Source organism: Bufo gargarizans, chromosome 8 (assembly GCF_014858855.1).
Source record: "Bufo gargarizans isolate SCDJY-AF-19 chromosome 8, ASM1485885v1, whole genome shotgun sequence".
NCBI lineage: Eukaryota > Metazoa > Chordata > Amphibia > Anura > Bufonidae > Bufo > Bufo gargarizans.
In genome coordinates, this window is record NC_058087.1 from 115,075,767 (window position 1) to 115,089,902 (window position 14,136).

The following is a 14,136-nucleotide window of genomic DNA, read 5'->3' on the forward strand; positions in this document are numbered from 1 at the left end:
TAGCGGAAAATGATGATTTTTTTTTATTTATTTTTTCTTACAAAGTCTCATATTCCACTAACTTGTGACAAAAAATAAAAACTTCCATGAACTCACTATGCCCATCACAAAATTCCTACCCCATCTCAGTTGAAGTTCCTGAGAAGCCGTGAACAGGTGATCCCTTTGCACCAGTTCACATGCGGCGCTGGATGGTGGCCACCGCTGCTTCTGTGCCGTGCTGGTGGAGTGATGGGATCCGAGGCCTAGGTGGCTCTGCCTCACGGTGGGGCTGCATTGTGGCTGCTGGATCCCGTTGCCTGCTGGTGCGGTGTGGAGGCGCGGTGGTCGCCGCACGGCACTGCGCTATGGATAGAGTAGGTTCCCACTTAACAAGAGGCAACCTTGTCGCGGTAAGTGGGCCTATGCTCTTTGATCAAACTGTATACTAAGGCCTCTTTTAGGGCACAGCAAATGTTTGATACTTGTGCTGTATAGCCATGTTTTATCAATATAAATGCTGCAAAATACGTACAGTAGTCATTAGTATAGGAATGAGGAGGTGCGATTCAGATTCTCTCTACATAATACAAAATACCTTGGGGTGTCTTCTTTCCAAAATGGGGTCACTTGTTGGATAGTTATACTGCCTTGGCATTTTAGGGGCCCTAATGCGTGAGAAGTAGTTTGAAATCCAAATGTGTAAAAAATGCCCTGTGAAATCCTAAAGGTGCTCTTTAGAATTTGTGCCCCTTTGCCCACCTAGGCTGCAAAAGTGTCACACATGTGTTATCGCCGTACTCAGGAGAAGTTAGGCAATGTGTTTTGGGGTGTCTTTTTACATATACCCATGCTTGGTGTGAGAGAAATATCTCTCTAAAAGTCAACTTTTCATATTTTTTTTATACAAAGTTGTCATTTTGGAGAGATATTTCTCTCACCCAGCATAGGTATATGTAAAAAGACACCCCAAAACACATTGCCCAACTTCTCCTGAGTACGGAGATACCACATGACACTTTTTTGAAGCCTAGGTGGGCAAAGAGGCACAAATTCTAAAGAGTACCTTTAGGACTTCACAGGGCATTTTTTACACATTTGGATTTCAACTACTTCTCACACATTAGGGCCCCTAAAATGCCAGAACATTATAACTACCCCACAAGTGACCCCATTTTGGAAAGTAGACACCCTAAAGTATTCGCTGATGGGCATAGTGAGTTCATAGAAGTTTTTATTTTTTGTAACAAGTTAGCGGAAAATGATGATTTTTTATTTATTTATTTTTTTCTTATAAAGTCTCATATTCCACTAACTTATGACAAAAAATAAAAACTTCAATGAATTCACTATGCCCATCACGAAATACCTTGGGGTGTCTTCTTTCCAAAATAGGGTCACTTGTGGGATAGTTATACTGCCTTGGCATTTTAGGGGCCCTAATGCGTGAGAAGTAGTTTGAAATCCAAATGTGTAAAAAATGCCCTGTGAAATCCTAAAGGTGCTCTTTAGAATTTGTGCCCCTTTGCCCACCTAGGCTGCAAAAAAGTGTCACACATGTGTTATCGCCGTACTCAGGAGAAGTTAGGCAATGTGTTTTGGGGTGTATTTTTACATATACCCATGCTGGGTGAGAGAAATATCTCTCTAAAAGTCAACTTTTCACATTTTGTTTAATACAAAGTTGGCATTTTGGAGAGATATTTCTCTCACCCAGCATAGGTATATGTAAAAAGACACCCCAAAACACATTGCCCAACTACTCCTGAGTACGGAGATACCACATGTGACACTTTTTTGAAGCCTAGGTGGGCAAAGAGGCACAAATTCTAAAGAGTACCTTTAGGACTTCACAGGGCATTTTTTACACATTTGGATTTCAACTACTTCTCACAAATTAGGGCCCCTAAAATGCCAGAACATTATAACTACCCCACAAGTGACCCCATTTTGGAAAGAAGACACACTAAGGTATTCGCTGATGGGCATAGTGAGTTCATAGAAGTTTTTATTTTTTGTCACAAGTTAGCGGAAAATGATGATTTTTTATTTATTTATTTTTTTCTTATAAAGTCTCATATTCCACTAACTTATGACAAAAAATAAAAACTTCAATGAATTCACTATGCCCATCACGAAATACCTTGGGGTGTCTTCTTTCCAAAATAGGGTCACTTGTGGGATAGTTATACTGCCTTGGCATTTTAGGGGCCCTAATGCGTGAGAAGTAGTTTGAAATCCAAATGTGTAAAAAATGCCCTGTGAAATCCTAAAGGTGCTTTTTAGAATTTGTTCCCCTTTGCCCACCTAGGCTGCAAAAAAGTGTCACACATGTGTTATCACCGTACTCAAAAGAAGTAGGGCAACGTGTTTTGGGGTGTATTTTTACATATACCCATGCTGGGTGAGAGAAATATCTCTCTAAAAGTCACATTTTGTTTAATACAAAGTTGGCATTTTAGAGAGATATTTCTCTCACCCAGCATGGGTATATGTAAAAAGACAGCCCAAAACACATTGTCCTACTTCTCCTGAGTACGGCGATACCACATGTGTGACACTTTTTTGCAGCCTAGATGCGCAAAGGGGCACAAATTCCTTTTAGGAGGGCATTTTTTAGAAATCTGGATTCTAGACTTCTTCTCACGCTTTAGGGCCCCTAAAATGCCTGGGCAAATGTGACCCCATTTTGGAAAGAAGACACCCCAAAGTATTTTGTAATGGGCATAGTGTGTTCATGGAAGTTTTTATTTTTTGTCACAAGTTAGGAATATGAGACTTAAGAAAAAAAATAAATCATCATTTTCCTAACTTGTGACAAAAAATAAAAACTTCTATGAACTCACTATGCCCATCAGCGAAGACCTTAGGGTGTCTTCTTTCCAAAATGGGGTCATTTATGGGGTGTTTGTACTGCCCTGGCATTTGAGGGTCTCCGCAATCATTGCATGTATGGCCAGCATTAGGAGTTTCTACTAATATTGAGCATAGAGGTAATGAGATTTTTTTTTTTCCGTTCAGCCTCTGGGCTGAAAGAAAAAATGAACTGCACAGATTTCTTCATTCACATCGATCAATGTGGATGAAAAAAATCTCTGCCCAAAAAAAAAAATAAAAATGGAGGGGAAAGGCATCTGCCAGGACATAGGATCTCCGCCCAACATCCATACCCACTTAGCTCGTATGCCCTGGCAAACCCGATTTCTCCATTCACATCAATCGATGTGGATGAATAAATCATTGTCATTTTTTTTTTTTATATATACAAAGTGTTTGCCAAACCATATGAACACCACCGCCCCTTCAGCTCATAAGCCTCGGCAAACATATCTTTTTTACTGCAGAGGAGAAATCTCGCCTTGCAGCTCCGCATACACCGACTTTTGTGTAATCTGACAGCAGCGCAAAGCTTCTGTCAGAATGCACATCAGTGTTGCAGCTGGTCAATCAATTGGTCCACCTAGAAGGTAAAAAAAAAAAAAAGGCTGCAACGCAATAAATTTATTAACATGAACTTTATAATAACATTTGAACAGAACATTAACTTTTTTTATGAACTTTGGAAACAGAGCATTAACTTTTTTGCTTATCGGTGATTTTTTTTTTTGTTTTGCTTTTTTTTTACCTTTTATAGGACAATGTGCAAAGCGCAAATCGCCCAGAGATGTGACGAAGTACATTATGCACTTTGTCCCTGGTGAAAGGAGAGTTATGCAGCAGCTCTGTGTGAATGGGCCCTAATAGCCCTGTGTGCCTGTCCTGTGAGATGCAATCCCTATGCTAAGTGTACCTGTGTGTGGTACTTCCAGAAACATTCCCCTAAGCATAGGGCAGGGTGGTCAGGGCAGTCAGGACAGAAATAGCGGGTGTCACACCTTATTCCACTCCTGCTACAGACACAACATTTTTTTCGGAGTGGCGGTTGGTTTGAGGTACCGGCAACGACACTGGGGAAATGTTGCTCGTGTAGACGACTCACTAACACTGGTGGTTGGGGCCACGGAACCTCCTGAATACAGGAGGTTCTCGATGATCTCTTCCTGAAATTTGAGGAAGGATCTTGTTCTCCCAGCCTTACTGTAGAGAACAAAACTATTATATACAGCCAATTGAATCAAATATACAGACACCGTCTTATACCAGCGTTTGGTTCTGCGGGAAAGTAAATAGGGAGTCAACATCTGGTCATTGAAGTCCACCCCTCCCATGAGCGAATTATAGTCGTGGACACAGAGGGGCTTTTCAATGACACTGGTTGCTCGTTCAATTTGGATTGTCGTGTCTGCGTGAATGGAGGAGAGCATGTAAACGTCACGCTTGTCTCTCCATTTCACCGTAAGCAGTTCTGTGTTACACAAGGCAGCCCTCTCCCCCCTTGTAAGACGGGTGGTAACGAGCCGTTGGGGGAAGCACCGGCGGCTAGGTCACGCGGTGCCACAGCAGCCAATGCCTGAAGAGGGGCACACTTGTGTAAAAATTGTCCACATAAAGATGGTAACTCTTGCCAAATATGGGTGACACCAAGTCCCAGACTGTCTTCCCACTGCTCCCCAGGTAGTAAGGGCAACCGACCGGCTCCAGGGTCTGATCTTTACCCTCATAGACACGAAATTTGTGGGTATAGCCTGTGGCCCTTTCATAGAGCTTATACAATTTGACCCCATACCGGGCGCACTTGCTTGGGATGTATTGTTTGATGCTAAAGTGCCTGGTAAAATGTATAAGGGACTCGTCTATGCAGATGTTTTGCTCAGGGGTATACAAATATGCAAATTTGGTGTTAAAGTGGTCTATGAGTGTCCGAATTTTGTGGAGCCGGTCAAAAGCTGGGTGGCCTCTGCGACGAGAGGTGGTGTTGTCGCTAAAGTGCAGGAAACGCCGGATGGTCTTAAATCTTGTCCTGGACATGGCAGCAGAGAACATGGGCATGTAATGAATTGGGTTTGTGGACCAATATGACCGCAATTCATGCTTTTTTGTTAGGCCCATGTTGAGGAGAAGGCCCAGAAAAGTTTTAATTTCGGAAACTTGGACCGGTTTCCACCGGAAAGACTGGGGATAAAAGCTTCCCGGGTTGGCAATTATAAATTGAGTGGCATATCAATTTGGAACAGCTCCGCAGTCAAGAACAGCTAAAAAAAAAACAGTGCCGATCCGATCTGAGCTGTCTCAACCAGAACTCCAGACTGGGGCGGTCAAAGGGGTAGCTACTGGTGTGGCTGAAGTTGGGGGCTGCCAATCAGGGTTTGCCAGCACCTCAGGGACTCTAGGGGCTCTACGGGCCTGTCTGTGCGGTGGCTGAGACGGGGGAACTAATGCACGTGCCACCGTACCAGCTTCAACTGCCCTTCTGGTGCTCGCCACTTCACCATGTTGTACGGCAGTGCTGGTACTAGGTCCAGGATTGGCTGCGCTGCTGGTGTATGCCAAACCACGTAATCCGACAGCGCCCGCCCCACTCTGCTGCCCTTGAAGCGGATCCTGCGCAACCTGTGGTCTAGCAACACGGAGCCGGGTACGCCTGGTGGTATCATGGACCTCAACCTCCTTGTCCAAACTTTGGGTCAGACTGCCACTGTTTTCTACAGGTTCGTATTCTGTCCCGCTGGATTTGTCAGATGATGGTTCCCATTCCTCATCTGACTGGGTCTGAAGCCTGTAGGCCTCTTCAGAAGAATACCCCTTATTTGCCATTTGGACAACAAAATTTAGGGGGTATTCCCTGAGACTACCAAAAGAAAAAAAGCAAGCCTGTCTTGCAAATGGGAGGCTAGCGAAGTACCGGAAGCCGCTGCGATTGATAATAAAAATATCAAAACTGATTTTTTTTATTGCCGCAGCGCTTGTAAAGTGATTGTGTAGTGATAAAATATATATATTTTTGTCACTGCGGCGGGGCAGGCGTGGGTGAACACACGTGTGGGCGACCGATCAGGCCTGATCGGGCAAACACTGCGTTTTGGGTGGAGTGCGAGCTAAGGTGACACTAATACTATTATAGATCTGACTCTGATCAGTTCTGATCACTTACGGGTACTATAAAAGTACAAATGCTGATTAGCGATTCGCTAATCAGCGAAGCAGTGACTGCGGTGCGGTGGGCTGGGCTCTATCTGACACTAACTGCCTAACAAAGGGGCCTAAACTATCCTAAACCTAACCGTCAATACTAGTGAAAAAAAAGTGACAGTTTACACTGATCACTTTTTTCCCTTTCACTAGGTGATTGACAGGGGCGATCAAGGGGTTAATTTGGGTGATGGGGGGTGATCTGGGGGCTAAGTGTGCTGTTTGGTGTACTCACTGTGAACTGTGCTCCTCTGCTGGAGCCAACCGACGAAAAGGACAAGCGGAGGAGCACAGAAGCCATTTAACACCTTTATATTTATAAATATAAGGTGTTAAATGGCTTCTGATTCGTTTTTTTTTAAAATCACCAGCCTGCCAGTGCTGATCATTGGCTGGCAGGCTGGTGACTAAATACTTGTTTAACTTTTGCCGGCCCGCAATGCTCATGCGCTGGCCGGCTCTGCTTGAAATCTCGTGTCTCGCGAGAGGACGAGCCGCCGCGTCCAGGAGGAATAACAGGGCCACCGCAAAGACAGTGCAGCGGTCCTGTAGTGGTTAATGGGTGGATACTGATTATAGTATTGCAGCCACAGCCTTGACAGGCACTCACCTAGGTTTGTATGAAAGTCTTACTAACTGGTTGTACCGATACCGACCTGCAGGTCGTTATCCCCTTCCCCTTAAAACTGTTACCCATGTCTGGACGGGGCCACAGAAGCCTCCTGGAGCTGGGGTGTATTCACCTAGGATCCCTATCTGGTCTAATCCTTATTTCCCGCTCTTTTTTTTTACCTACTAGGTTCGACAATGTGAAATATCTGGCCTATTTATTCTTTACTGATAACACCTTTCTCACCTTTGAGGCCTTTAGAGAAAAGTATAAGATTCCACGGCACTCTTTTTTTTTCTACTACCTTCTTCTTCGGCACACTACCCACGTGTAGTCACACTGACCCTGTGTAAACTGGAATACCTCTTTGTCGCCCCCAAATCTTTAAAAACCCCTAACCAAAACCTATACTTTATTGCAGTCTGGTAGATCCATGCCCTTTGAGGCATTATATGGTAAATGGTCTGTGGATATACTTAGATTAACGGTTGTGGACTGGAGGCCGGTGGAGAACTTTTATTTTTTCTCTGTGGTCAGTGCTCGGGATCTGCTAATTCAAACAAAATTTCTAAATTGCATATTCTACACCCTTGTGAGACTTAAAGAAATGGGTGTTTCACCATCTGACGTATGTTTTCACTGCCAGGTAGCAGTCGGCATGTACATACACATGGTGTGGCCCTGTCCTCGGGCCAATCAGTTTTGTTCAGAAGTTCTACTGTTTCTCAATACTCATTTTTAATTTCCTAGGATCCTTACTTCACAGATCTGCCTGCTAGGCATTATCGAAAAAAATCATGGGGGGGGGTAGGGTATATTAGGCTTTTCTTCCTCTTTGTCCTATTTTTTTGTGCCTGCAAAATACTAATAATGTCCTGGAAATCTTTTGTACTGCTTAACTGGATTGATTTACAAATAAATAAATATGTTCCTATACACTAATAGGAAATGTCCCCAGAAGTTTTACAAAATATGGACATGCTGGCTGGAACTCGACATTACCGCTATTTAATTGCACTTCATTTCTATATTTCTTTGTATTGATATTACTTTGAAAGAATATTGGAGATATACAATATGCACATGTGTGTGTAAATGGGTGTTTTATTGTCTTCATATTATCTGTTTATTGTTGTTGTTTTAAAAAAGATAAATAAAGCCTTTAAAAAAATAATAATCCAAGAGTACTCAATCTAGTTGTAGTATGTATATATCATGATGTTCACAATTCATAGGCATAGTTAGTTTTAAAAATGTTCAAAGTTACTTATAAACCACCTATGTTAACATTATCAGCCCTATAAAACCAGACGTACGGCCTGGTAGAGTTCATCACATTGTTAAAAACGATTCCTTTGGACATATGCTGATCAAGCAGAGACTGAGAGATACAGCACAGGTACTCCTCACATCTGTTGGCCTCTTCGAAGGGCCTGATGAGCTGCTACTTCTTGAGCTCAAAATAACGCGCTCTGCCGGCTGTGGTGGTCTGGTTGACCACTTTATTCTGCTCATAGAGATGATCCAGTATATGCAAGTAGAATTGTAGCATTTATGAACGAGGAAGATAAGTTGGCGCAAAGGAAGACCATTCTGTTGCTCACTTTAAGTCCAGCAGGGCTCTTAGCCGCATGAGAATGACTGAAATGCTGTTTGTAGACACTCTCTTGAACATGGTCAGCACCTTCTGCAAGCCATACATAAAAAAAAAATATTGTTGCACTACCAAATTTATGGCATGCAGTTAGCATGTTAAATTACTGAAATGCAGCCATTGTTGTTCATTTTGTTGCTTAGTTGTAGATTGCGCCACATGTCGCGGTTCACTGGCTCTCAGCAGCATGGATCCTCCTCCCACTCTCCTGCTTTTTCTGGCGAGTTCAGCCTTTGGGGTAGCTCTGTCCCTTCATACAGACTGCAGCCTGCTTGCTGACTCAGGCTCTCCTCCTCTGTCAATAGGACGTGTACATGCTCCCCCAGCTCTTGATGTGCCACCATGTGTTCACCCTAGTTCACGACAGCCAATGGCTGTCTCCACAATTCTCTTTTGCAATGCTGGATAAACTGTGGAAATTGAAATATGGGCTATTTAAAATATTCTGAAAATGCTCACTCAGTTTTGGAGCGAGGTCACTAGACTTATTTTTGTTCTCTCCCCCTCCTTCACACAATTAAAACCCACTACTAGCCCTATTCCTGTTGGCTACAGATTGTTTCCTACTCAATGCAGGACAGTTGTGTGTCACATTTTATATTCGGCTAAACTACTCATAGTGAGGAAATGGAAATCATCATCTGTTCCATTGAAAGAAGAGCTGAAAGAAGGTTCAAAAATATAAAACCAGGCATACTGCCTTGTAGGGTTAATCCTGCTGATTAACATTTTACCTGTCTTGTGAAAAGCAATTGCTGTGTTCCTGAGAAAAACAAAATGTTTATTTGTTATACAAATGTGGGCTTCATAGTGTGATGGATATAGTAAAATGCCTATTTCTTTTATACTTTTATCTTTTTTTATACTTTTTGTGCTTTATATGTGTTTTATATTGTGTTGAATCCCTTACTCAAAAAAACCAACTATGCAATGCTCCCCCTCCCATAAAGAAAGGAATGTGAAGTGGAGCCTTTATCCAGAAACAACCCCCAAGAAAAAAAAAGTTTTACCTTATAAAGACATGACCAATCAGAAACTTACAAGTAGCCTTTGCACACGACATAGGCTGCTTGTGTATTTAAACCCCCTCTGCCTCAACATAATAAAGAGAGAAAATTCATAGACTGAACATGGTGTCAGTGTGAATTCTTCTGATGCATGCATCCTTAACAATATAGCTAATCAGTACAGGTGCAGATAATCAGCAGACATTTGTCTGGATCCATTTCAATAGCACCAAGAGTCATGGCCAGCACGGGAAACATGGGGAGATTAGGTTCATCAAGGGGCTAGGCCCTGCTACTGTGTACTCTGAAGCCCTCATCTGCATAAAGATTAAGGGGGGGGGGGATTTATCAAACTGGTGTAAAGTAGACCTGGCTTATCAACCAATCATATTCCAGCTTTCATTTTTGACATCTCCTTTGGAAAATGAAAGGGGGAATCTGATTAGCTGATATGGGCAATTAAGCCAGTTCTACTTTACACCAGTTTGGCAAATCTCCAAAAGTATTATTTCCCCCCTGGAATGCCTATTTTCACAAGGAAGGTGTCATTTTAATCAGCAGGATCAACTCTTCAAGGCAGTGTGCTTGGTTTAATACAGGGATGCCTGTGGCCCTCCAGCTGTTGCAAAACTACAACTTCCAAGTATGCTTGGACAGCCTACGGATATTAGTGCATGCTGGGAGTTTTAGTTTTGCAACAGCTGGAGGGCCGCAGGTTGAACATCCCTGGTTTAATAGAGTTGACCCTGCTGACAGGTGCTCTTTAAGATCATTGTCTCTTAATTTTTCTGCATGAAAGTGTACTAGTTTCCCATAAGCGAGCGACAGACACATTTTTACACAGGAAATGTATGGGCATCCTTTCATCTGTACCTGATCCCCAGATGTGTTGTTAGAAAATAATAGGATTTGGCTTATGGTGTAAATCTTGAGAATCGATAAGGCAGTTGGTGTGGAACAGGCTATGTTGATTTTTTTCCTGTCCCCATATTTTTATCCTAACTTTGTTATTCTTTTTGGATCTATTTTTAATTGCATACCTATTGTGCATGCATTATCGTAGATTTGGGAATACTGTACATAATTGCAAATATTCTTAATTTCCCTATTGTACCTGTTTGTAACTTAAACTTTTATATTGTATTCTGTCAATTTATTTGCTGAAACTTTATACTTTTGGATATTGAACTTTAATAGAAATTTGAAAAGTAAAGAAAAATGCCCAGAGCCCTTATATACATTATACTTATCTGCCCCCCGACACCCACGTGGCTCTGGATCCCTGCACGGCCATCACTGCATCTCCCCGTCGCACGGATCAAAACATCCGGTGACATGGGGAACCTCCCTAGCATTGCGGACGTGCAGGGATCCGGAGCATTCCAGGTGCCAGGGAGCAGGTAAGTATAATCCATACGAGGGGCTCGGACATTGGGGGGGGGGGGGGGGGGGGGTGGTGGTGGTATCACTATAGGGGTTGTATAACCCCTTTAACTTGTCAAAAGGCAAAGTTCCCAAAACAAAAGTGCAGCACTGTACTTATATTCATTGGAAATCTGACACAATGTTTTCATCCACAGGGCACAGTGATCCGTGTTTTTTCCATTCCGGAAGGTCAGAAACTCTTTGAGCTCAGGCGAGGAATGAAAAGGTGAATATTATTTTGAAATTATTCTATATAGGTGCAAGAAACTTTATTTTTTTATATTTTCACTTAAGAGCTAAAAAGTTTTACAAACTTGATATGGAAATATCTGACATCAAAGCATAAATTATGGGCTCCCATGCAAGATCTATTGCAAGGTCCGGGACCAGGTTGAAATGGCTACCTCTGCAGCTTTTATTGTGATGCCCTTCTCAAATGTAATTCCTTTCATTGTTTGCCTATACATATAGATTTGCACTTATATAAATCACAGTAGATGTAAACAGTTAACCACTTCCTGAACCATGCTGTAAATGGAGCAGGCATCATCATCAGCTGGTGTGAGCTGTGACATGCAGCTGACACCCTACTGCAATCCCGTCCATTTAACCCCTTGGATGCAATGTTCAACAGCGACTTTGACATCTAAGTGGTTAACAAAGGGAGGGGGCTGCATCTGTACGGCATTGGGCCCTCAACGACAGTCACAGGGTTCTGATGCTGGGGGCGGAGCCTTACCGCACATGGAAGGAGACGTGTGAGAGAGGAGCTCCTCCACGGCAGTCCCTACAAGCACCTTTTAGAACACTTTCTGTGACAGCAAACATGTTCAAATACGGCAAAGACCGAAGGGGAGAAGTGTCGGACTTGACGACAGCGCACAAGCAGTCCCCTGACATACAGAAATACCTGCAACATAAAGCCATGAGCGTGCAGGAGCGGACTACTAAGATGGCGCCTCAGCAGCAGCCAAAACGTGAAGGAGAGACGGACCGACACAGCGACCTCACCGGAGAGCACAGTGAGTTAGATATGGCTGCCACGTCTAAGATTTTTTTCAAAACAACCATAGCTCAAGCACTGAGCCCAGTCCTCTCCGATCTGGCTGAGATCAAGAATGAAATTTAGCATGTGGGCACAAGGGTGAAAGGCCTTGAAAATGCGTGTGTGGCCATTACTGCGCACTCGACTGCCCTAGCATCCCAAATCTCAGAGCACACAGCTCAAATAAACAAGGCACTTACCCTGATAGAAGATCAGGAAAATAGAAGCAGACGGCGCAATATCCGAATAAAAGGATTGCCAGAATCTTGGGCCACAGACTCACTAAAGAAAATTGCCATGAAGATTTTTGGAGCTCTAATAGGGGGAGCTGTAGCCCAAGAGGTTACCATTGAAAGAATACACAGATCCCTCAGGCCCAAGCAATCAGGGTCTTAATCCCCTAGAGATGTGGTTTGTGGTCTACTCTCATGTGGACACAGCAAGAATCCTAGCAGCAGCAAGGGCAAAAAGCTCCAGTAACATATTCAGGGGCAGAGCTTACATTATATCAAGATGTAGCACCATCCATACTAACCAAAAGAAAAATCCTTAGGCCTCTTCTAGAACAGCTACGCAAGAAAAATATTGTCTACTCCTGGCTGTATCCCTTTGGACTCTCGATTTCTCACAATGGTCGCCGACTGCGTATCCACACACCTGAAGACCTCGCCAAGATGTTGTCGCCGCTGTGTATAGAGCCAATAGAGATTCCATCCTGGATGTCGGCAGAGACGAACATCACCATGCCAGCTTTGCCGGTACAGGAACCATGGCAATGAGCCTCCAAGTACAAGCGCCAGCGTCCAAATCAGCGCACACCCCAGAACTCTCTAGAACCGGCCTGAAGAGACTATATGTGATGCTGAAGGTACCAGGTCGCAACTGTGACGCAGAGATGATCTGGAAAAATCATATCACTTGTTGATGTCAATCTGCCACAAACGCCGGTCTTATTCTGACAGAGGCGCAGGCTGACACCAACAATGTGGACCAAAGCCACACCACAGTTATGATTCCTAGCCTGGTTTAGGGTCAGAATGACTTAGCTCACTCACCTGCATTTATAGGCAGGATCAGTTTTATTTCAATGTTCAGCCGTTTTATATTCTACTTTGCTCAGTTTTTTTATTTGAATCCAGTTCATTGTTACCTGGTATTTGGGAGATGAACGATAAGTTCCACCTTAGAGGGGCACTGAGATGCTATTGATGCACCCCATGTTCGCCTATTAATGTCCAATTTGCTGCCCATGCAGTAGTCAAAAGTAATACTCAGAAGGGCCTATGCGACCCAATACCTTCAAGGGTATCAATGATAATCTTTCATCCTACAAACACATTTAGAGACAGAAGGCATATATGGGGGTTAAGGTACTACCTTTATAACTCTCTCATACTGAGACAAGTATGGATGGTTGTTCTTCTCCTTAAAATACAATACAACATGACATGTTTGCTTACTAGTAGAAATTGCTTGTATACTGCCGGTCAGGACAGTCATTGTCTTTGCTCACACCTCCTCCCCCTCCCCATTGTGAAGTGAACCCATCTTCACAAACCCCTACTCTAAGCAGAGTTCGCATAGTCACCTTTACCAGCCCATTACTCTCTGCACCTACCTGCCTTCCTACCAGCAGCTACCTTACTACTGTATAATACTACCCACCCCTACAGAACAACCCCCCCCCCCCCATCCCGCTCCAAACTTCCACCAACTAACTAAGATGGCTTGCAAGATAACCATTTGAAATATGAAAGGTCTCAACTTGCCCAATAAAAAAAATCACATACTGAGTAAATTATAGGAAAAAATGCGTATAGCAGCACAACGAAAAATGAAAGTCTTATCTTGTGGTGGTGCCAGCCGTGTTGGGAGCCAGTCAGAAGTTCCCCCTTGGATGCGTCATATAGAAGAAACCGCAGCACTCTCCTGTCTTCAATTCAGTGGAATTTATTTCACCAGCAAAAAAAATGCGACGTGACACGTCGCATTTTTTTTGCTGGTGAAATAAATTCCACTGAATTGAAGACAGGAGAGTGCTGCGGTTTCTTCTATATGAAAAATCACATACTGTTACTACTTCGAAAACTGAAATCGCATATCGTCTTCTTGCAAGAAACCCACTTTAAAACTAACAAGGTTCCCAAGCTTCCTAAATCACCCTTTCCTCAATGGTTTTACGGCAATAGCACCTCCTCCGCCTCCAAAGGAGTGGCAGTTGCTATCCACAACTCCATCCCCTTCATAATAAAACAGCAATACAATGATGCTGAGGGGAGGCTCTTGTTAGTAAAAGGAGAGATAGGGACACAAATGTACCCGTTAGCAAATTTTTATACCCCTAACT

General features: G+C 43.3%; 1 protein-coding gene across 1 annotated transcript in view; it reads left to right on the forward strand.

Moving 5' to 3' along the window:
* WIPI2 (WD repeat domain, phosphoinositide interacting 2) overlaps positions 1 to 14,136 on the forward strand; it is a 439,829-nt gene that overhangs the window by 236,632 nt on the left and 189,061 nt on the right. Inside the window, exon 7 of the mRNA XM_044302641.1 lies at positions 10,900 to 10,970. Coding sequence (XP_044158576.1) covers positions 10,900 to 10,970 — 71 coding nt within the window. The remainder of the gene's footprint in view (positions 1 to 10,899; positions 10,971 to 14,136) is intronic.